At 46.6% G+C, this 8048-nt stretch overlaps 1 protein-coding gene across 1 annotated transcript in view; it reads left to right on the top strand.

The window, feature by feature from the left end:
- Positions 1-8048, top strand: part of stab2 (stabilin 2) — a gene marked incomplete at its 3' end in the record, with an annotated part of 49245 nt that overhangs the window by 6885 nt on the left and 34312 nt on the right. Inside the window, 20 exon segments of the mRNA XM_014032205.1 lie at positions 460-555; positions 710-832; positions 916-1112; positions 3376-3503; positions 3578-3711; positions 3960-4039; positions 4108-4251; positions 4385-4528; positions 4627-4689; positions 5109-5225; positions 5296-5349; positions 5556-5636; positions 5727-5882; positions 5960-6019; positions 6093-6188; positions 6264-6350; positions 6431-6542; positions 6623-6803; positions 7403-7496; positions 7563-7721. Of these exon segments, the coding sequence (XP_013887659.1) occupies positions 460-555; positions 710-832; positions 916-1112; positions 3376-3503; positions 3578-3711; positions 3960-4039; positions 4108-4251; positions 4385-4528; positions 4627-4689; positions 5109-5225; positions 5296-5349; positions 5556-5636; positions 5727-5882; positions 5960-6019; positions 6093-6188; positions 6264-6350; positions 6431-6542; positions 6623-6803; positions 7403-7496; positions 7563-7721 (2306 nt within the window).

The raw sequence follows: 8048 nt of genomic DNA, 5'->3' as shown, positions 1-8048 counted from the left end.
TGGTGTCTTTGATCTCATCTCTGTCCTGGGTCTTTGATCTCATCTCTGTCCTGGTGTCTTTGATCTCATCTCTGTCCTGGTGTCTTTGATCTCATCTCTATCCTGGTGTCTTTGATCTCATCTCTGTCCTGGTGTCTTTGATCTCATCTCTGTCCTGGTGTCTTTGATGTTATCTCTGTCCTGGTGTCTTTGATGTTATCTCTGTCCTGGTGTCTTTGATCTCATCTCTGTCCTGGTGTCTTTGATCTCATCTCTGTCCTGGTGTCTTTGATGTTATCTCTGTCCTGGTGTCTTTGATGTTATCTCTGTCCTGGTGTCTTTGATCTCATCTCTGTCCTGGTGTCTTTGATCTCATCTCTGTCCTGGTGTCTTTGATCTCATCTCTGTCCTGGTGTCTTTGATCTCATCTCTGTCCTGGTGTCTTTGATCTTATCTCTGTCCCGGTGTCTTTGATCTCAGAGTGCACGTGTGTTTATGGTCTCTGTGATTCTGGACTGAAGGGGGACGGTCGATGCACTTGCTTCTCTGGATACAAAGGACCAAACTGTGACCAAGGTAAGTTCTAACCTGTTACTTTGAACCCACCCACATCACCATGTCCCACACCTGTTTACAGTTTCTGTTGTCATATTTTCCCAGTTCTGGTTCTATTCCACAGCATCTGTCTTGTGTCACCTGTTACCTGAGCTGGTCCTTGCTTGTCTTGCAGAGTTACCTGAATGTGCAGCTCTGAACTGTCCCCTAAACTCTAGCTGTGTGGAAGAAGCTCTGACAGGAAAGCTGGTGTGTCGATGTAAACCTGGCTACCAGAGATCAGGAGATCAGTGTCTGTGTGAGTTTACTGAGATCCAGTCTGAATCTGAAACAATTAAAGGCTGAGCTCCAACAAAACTGTGTAGTTTCTGTCCTTCACAGCCATAAACCCATGTCTTCAGTCCGTGTGCCATGTCCATGCTTCCTGTATCCACACTGGTCCAAATCAGCATGTGTGCACCTGCAGAGAGGGCTACAGCGGGGACGGGAGGGTCTGCATGGCAGTTGATCCGTGTCAAACCCAAAACGGAGGTTGTTCCCCTAAGTCTGCACACTGCGTTTATGATGGACCAGGGAAGGTACGACTAATCTGGGTCACAAACTAGACCAGGATTAAGACTGGAATAACTGTCAGCTTCAGGAGAATTCTGGCTCAAAAACAAGGAATGCTCCAACAAATTGTTGAACCTTGATTTCATGGTTGGATGATGGATGGATGGATGGATGGATGGATGGATGGATGGATGGATAATGGATGGATGATTGATGGATGGATGGATCATGGATGGATAATGGATGGATGATGGTTGGATGATAGATAGATGCTTGGATGATGGATGGATGATGGATGAATGATGGTTGGATGATGGATGGATGGTTGGATAGATGGATGGATGGTTGGATGATGGTTGGATGATGTATGGATGGTTGGATGATGGATGGACAGATGGTTGAATGATTGATGGATGATGATTGGATGATGGATGGATGGTTGGATGATGGATGGATGGTTGGATAGTTGGTTGGATGATGGTTGGTGGATGGATGATGGTTGAATGATGGATGGATGGTTGGATGATGGTTGAATGTTGGATGATGGATGGATGCTTGAATGATGGATGATGGTTGGATGATGGATGAATGGTTGAATGATGGTTGGATGATGGATGGATGGTTGGATAGATGGATGGATGGTTGGATAGATGCTTGGATGATGGATGGATGGTTGGATGATGGATGGACAGATGGCTGAATGACTGATGGATGATGGTTGGATGATGGATGGATGGTTGGATGATGGATGGATGGCTGATAGATGGTGGATGATTGTTGGTGGATGGATGATGGTTGGATGATGGCTGGATGGTTGAATGATGGTTGAATGTTGGATGATGGATGGATGGTTGAATGATGGATGATGGTTGGATGATGGATGAATGGTTGAATGATGGATGATGTTTGGATGATGGATGGATGATGGTTAGATGATGATGGATGATGGATGGAAGGCTGGTTGGATGATCATTGGATGATGGATGGATGATGTTAGATGATGGTTGGATGGTTGGATGATGGTTGTATGATGGATGGATGATAGTTGGATGATGGATAGATGCTTGGATGATGCATGGATGATGGATGGATGATGGTTGGATGATTGATGGATGGATGGTTGGATAGATGATAGATGGTTGGATGATGGTTGGATTATGTATGGATGGTTGGATGATGGATGGACAGATGGTTGAATGATTGATGGATGATGGATGATGGTTGGGTGTTGGATAGATGGTTGGATGATGGTTGGTGGATAGATGATGGTTGAATGATGGATGGATGGTTGGATGATGGTTGAATGTTGGATGATGGTTGGATGATGATGGATGGATGGATGGATGATGGTTAGATGATGGATGGATGGTTGGATGATTGTTGGATGATGGATGGATGATGGCTAGATGAATGATAGACGGATGATGGATGATGGTTGGATGATGGTTGGTGGATGGATACAGTAGATGATGGATGGATGATAGTTGAAAGATGGATGATGGATGGTTGGATGATGGTTGAATGATGATTATGGTTGGATGATGGATGGATGGTTGAATGATGGATGATGGATGGATGATGGTTAGATGATGGATGGATGGATGGATGGATGGATGGTTGGATGATGGATGGATGATGTAAGATGATGGATGGATGGATGGTTGGATGATGGTTGGATGATGGTTAGATGATGGATGGTTGGATGATGGTTGGATGGTTGGTTGATGGTTGAATGATGGATGATGGATGGATGGTTGGATGATGGTTGGATGATGGTTAGATGATGATGGTTGGATGATGGTTGGATGATGGATGGATGGTTGGATGATGGATGGATGGTTGGATGACGGTTGGATGATGGTTAGATGATGGATGGATGGTTGGATGATGGTTGGATGATGGTTAGATGATGGATGGTTGGATGATGGATGGATGGTTGGATGATGGTTGGATGATGGTTAGATGATGGATGGTTGGATGATGGATGGATGGTTGGATGATGGTTGGATGATGGTTAGATGATGGATGGTTGGATGATGGTTGGATGATTTTTAGATGATGGATTGTTGGATGATGGATGGATGGTTGGTTGATGGTTGAATGATGGATGATGGATTGTTGGATGATGGATGAATGGTTGGTATTGCATGGTGGATTAGTGGTTTGTTATGTTGCCTCACAGTCAGGAGGTCTTGGGATGGACTGTAGTTCATGTTGTAGCCTGAAGGGGGCAGTGTGAGTTTGTGGGACTTTGAGTGTCCATGGATTTGACTCTTCTGTCCTCTTCAGTCCCACTGCGAGTGTCTTCCTGGTTTTGGACAACTGTCTGGTGGTTCCTGCAGCCTGAAGGATGCCTGCAAACCCACTTCCTGCCACCAGAACGCCAACTGTACCACAGTGGGACTGGATCAAGTCCAGTAGGTTCCTCACCTGTTTACACCTGAGTTCGAGCTGAGTGCACACCTGATGGTCCTTCTGCTCCGCCCCCCAGGTGCACCTGTCTTCAGGGCTATGTTGGGAATGGGAACCAGTGTTTTGGGAACATCATGGAGCGTCTGAACGAACTGAACACAAAACCCAGAGGACAGTGGAGGGGTCAGCTGAGCAACGCCATCTCTCTGTTCAGTACGTTCAGAAATCCTTTAACTACAGAAAAACTGGAAGAAATCAGGGTCCAGGAGGTTCTGGTCCAGATAGATCTGGTCCAGAAGTTTCAGGGTCCAGATAGTTCTGGTCCAGAAAGTTCAGGGTCTAGGAGGTTCAGAGTTCAGAAAGTTCAGAGTCCAGAGGACAAACACATTTATCTGCAGATTGGTTCTGATCCGCTGGGTTTTGGTTCTGTTCATTAACTACTTTATGGTGGTCTTCTTCAGGCTCTCTGTCGTGGTCTCTGCAGAACCTGGGTCCTTTCACCATTTTCGTCCCGGTCACTAAAGGCTTCAGAGGAGTTTCTGTAAGTTTCCATCAGAAGCTGAATGAAGCTGTGAGATGGACCAGTTTCAGTGTTCTTCATGTCTCCAGGTGAAAGCTCTGACTGCAGAACCGTCTGAAGCTAAACACCTGCTGAACCTGCACCTGGCTGCTGGACACATCTCCTCTGAAGTTCTGCAGAGAACAGAGCTTTTCTACACTCTGACAGGAAAATCAGCTGAGGTGGACACCACGGTGAGGTCCTGGTGATGTCTCAAGACAGAGAGGAGGCTTTGAAGAACCCAGGTCCAGGATCTCTGATGGATGGGGTTCTGTCACTGACACGGGTCCAGGTTCTTCTGTTGAGCTGCTTCTTGTTTTGTTGCAGGGAAGTGAAACYAAAATCCGTATCCATGGCAGCAAGAAGAAAGGCACCATCATCCAGTCTGACCTGGTGGCGTCCAACGGSATGATCCATCTCATCAACAAGCTGATGGACAGCGTGTCCCCCAGTGTCCAGAGCAACCAGGACGTGAGACCATTTAATGTCTCCACAGAAACTGAGCCTTAAATTCACAGCTGGTCCTGTGGATGATGTCATCTCTTTAACTCCATGTTGGTCATCCTCAGGAGAACCTGATGAAGATCATCTCTGACAAYGCAAAATTCCACAAGTTCAAGTCTTTACTGGAGGTTCGTTTTCTTTGACACGTTTAGAACATGAAGAACCTGAGCAGAACCTCTGACAGCTCTGAGACCTGATCCAAGTCCTGGAAGCATTAGGTCCAGTTCCTGTCATGCAGAGGATGAACCTTAGATCTGTAAATCTTGACTCTGTGTAAATGGTTGCAGGTCCTGAGTTTAGGACTCAGATATGGACTTGGACAAAGACTAGTCTTTGTAAACATGGTTTTGGTCTGTGGGGGTTTGCTGTATTTCAGGGTCCCATTTAGGTTCTTTAAAAACAGGACTGGGTCTGTGGGGGTCTAGTTTCCCACATGCAGGACGGGCTTTAGATGTTTGTGAACTTTGTCTCGTTTCCAAAGTGAAAACATCAGATGGTTTAATAAAATACCTGAAAACATCTTGTTGATGTTCTTCYGTCTCTGCAGAAAACTGATTTGGCTGCAATGATGGACCTTCCTGGACCCATGACTGTCTTTGCACCAACAGCTGCAGCGTTTGACGCAATGAAGGACGGACACCTTCAGTTCCTCAGCAGTGAAGATGTGAGGACAAATAAAATATAAAATAAATGTCTTTGTGGACTCTTCAGCTGATGTCTGATCTGAACCTCAGGGTCACAGCAAGCTGCTGGAGTTCCTCAGGAACCACATTGTCCCATCTGTGGAGGTGAGTCCRCTGTTGTCCTCATGAGTTGGACATGTTCTTCGGGTTGTCCTCGTGAGTTGGATCATTTGTTTTAGAGGGTTTTGTTAATTTTAGCTTTAGCAATGGTTCAGCTTGTTTTAGCTGTTTGTTTTTTATCTCAGCTGTTGTTCGGCTCATTTTAACTTCAGCTGCCTTCAGAAACTGTTTTTTATGCTGCCTTCTTTTAGCTGGATGTTTATAACTTGGTGTCCCGCCCCACGATTGTGACAATGGCCAATCAGATCCTGACCATCAATGTGAACGAGCAGGTAAATGTTGACGGTAAGGGTAATTTCCCTGACGGGTTAAAAACGGATTTAGCTCCAGGCAGGTTTTCGCCTGTATTTTCTCTGATTCAGGGTCAGATTCGGGTCAACAACATGGCCGCTGTCCTCGAGAGCACCGTGGTTGCTAAAAACGGACATCTGTATGTGATGGGTGGAGTTCTGACTCCGCCCTCCATTGAACCTGTCCTGCCCCACAGGTGTGACATCACAGAGACTAAGACCATCCCGGTGAGTCTGAGAAAGACATGTTTTTATTTGTCGGGACCAGGTTTGTAATGTTCCACGTCTGGTTCTATGTTCTTCAGGGTCCGTGTGTGAGCTGTTCTAAAGTCACCCTGTTGAGGTGTTCCTCTGGAGTCTACACGGTAAGAGCGGTCTTACAAACCTTACCTGGCTGGATGTTGGTTTGATGTGAACTCAGTGGTCTTTGTCCATCAGGGCCACACCTACGGATGTCCCTACACCAAGTCCATCAGTCCACCCCTCAGGTTCTCCCTCAGAGGATGTTCTCCAATCTGCAACACAAACGTCACGGTACAGAACCACAGCTTCTATTGTCTTCAGTGTTACCTGAACYAAGTAAATAAACCTGTAACCCTGGATGTTCAGACTCGGGCGTGCTGTAAAGGTTTCTATGGTCCAGACTGCTCTCCATGTCCAGGTGGATTTCAGACACCTTGCTCCGGACATGGACAGGTACCATCCACCATCAGAWGACCTTACAGAACCTCAGTGTGTTGGTACCTGAAGAGAACTGATGTGTTCTTCTTGTTCAGTGTGTGGAGGGCATTGGAGGAAACGGATCCTGTCTCTGTGAGGACAACTTCAGGGGTTCTCACTGTCAGTACTGCTCCGCCTCCAAGAAATACGGTCCCAACTGTGACACAAGTAAGTGGGAGTAGAACCATGGAGCTCAGACCACCTGAGTGACACCTCACCTGAGTGACACCTCACCTGTGTGTCCTCAGCCTGCCCCTGTATCCATGGACAGTGTGACAGCCGTCCGGACTCAGACGGTCGGTGTAAACCGGGCTCCTGTCTCCAGGGTTTCACGGGTCTGTTCTGCGATCGACAGACGTCTCCCTGCGGCACTCTGGCCCAGTTCTGCCACGCCCATGCTGACTGTGACTTCAGTGATGGATCCACCAGGTGAACTGAACTCTGATCAGTTATAGTTCCTCTATGAGAATTGTTCACTGGCAGAATCTTTCCTAGACAAGAATCTTTCTTAACAGAACTTTTACCAGACAGAATATCTGCATCAGGWGTGTTGGAGCAGAGACTCAAGGAACACCTACAGGACAGAGACCCACCAGGACCAGGACTGGACACCTGTTCATTATAGACCTTTTCCCCAACAGAACTTTTACCAGACAGAATCTTTGTCCCACAGGCCCAGCATAGTTTCAGTCATACAGAACCCTTTCTAGCAGCTCAGAACAGAAAGTCTTTCTGATTCTTTCTGTGGCGACACAACGATCCAACTGTTCCTGAAGACAGAGATGAAGAACCTGAAGAACCAGAATCTGACATGAACGGTTCTTTCAAAGGACAATCAGTCAGGAGTTGAAAATAATCCAGAACATCTGTTGATCTGCTGCCTGATTTTAGGGAGATCAGTCCGTCTCCATCTCTGTCAAACATAAACTTCCAGTGAAAGTATTTTTCATGTATTTATTTAGTGACGTGAGTATTTTTCATGTATTTATTTTGTGTCCCGTGTGTCTGGATGCTGTGAACTCTTTCAGGTGTGTCTGTAAAGCTGGTTTCCAGGGTGATGGGATCACCTGTGTGGAGTCAGATCCCTGTGCTCCTCCTCTCAGAGGCGGCTGCAGCATCAGTGTAATAAAAACAGTTTCTTGAAGCATCACTGCCACAGCGTCTCACGGTGTCTCACGGTGTCCGCAGGCTAAATGTATAAAGACTGGCCCGAGTACACACACCTGTCAGTGTCTGAGTGGATGGACAGAGGACGGAGATGGGTGTCAACCAATCAACAACTGCCATGGTCCTGACAGAGGAGGCTGCCATGTCAACGCCACCTGCATCTATGTTGGACCGGGGCAGGTACCGACTGTCCACTGAAGACAGAATCCCAACATTAACCATCTGATTTATAAATGATTAATAAATAATGATTATTATTGTAACTAATGTAAAATATATTATTATAATTAGATTGATGAACTTCATAGGTCTGTCCGTCCGTCCATTTTCTTCCTCTTATCTGGGGTCAGGTCTCGGGGGCAGCAGCCTCAGCAGAGACCCAGACTTCCCTCTCTCCAGCCACTTGGACCAGCTCCTCTGGGGGAATCCCAAGGTGTTCCCAGACCAGCTGAGAAACATAGTCCCTCCAGCGTGTCCTGGGTCTTCCTCTGGACCTCCTCCCAGTGG

Source organism: Austrofundulus limnaeus, unplaced genomic scaffold (assembly GCF_001266775.1).
Source record: "Austrofundulus limnaeus strain Quisiro unplaced genomic scaffold, Austrofundulus_limnaeus-1.0 Scaffold1395, whole genome shotgun sequence".
In the NCBI taxonomy this organism is placed as follows: Eukaryota; Metazoa; Chordata; class Actinopteri; order Cyprinodontiformes; family Rivulidae; genus Austrofundulus; species Austrofundulus limnaeus.
Note: the sequence above shows the minus strand (reverse complement) of the source record. Positions and strands in the feature narration are given on the sequence as shown.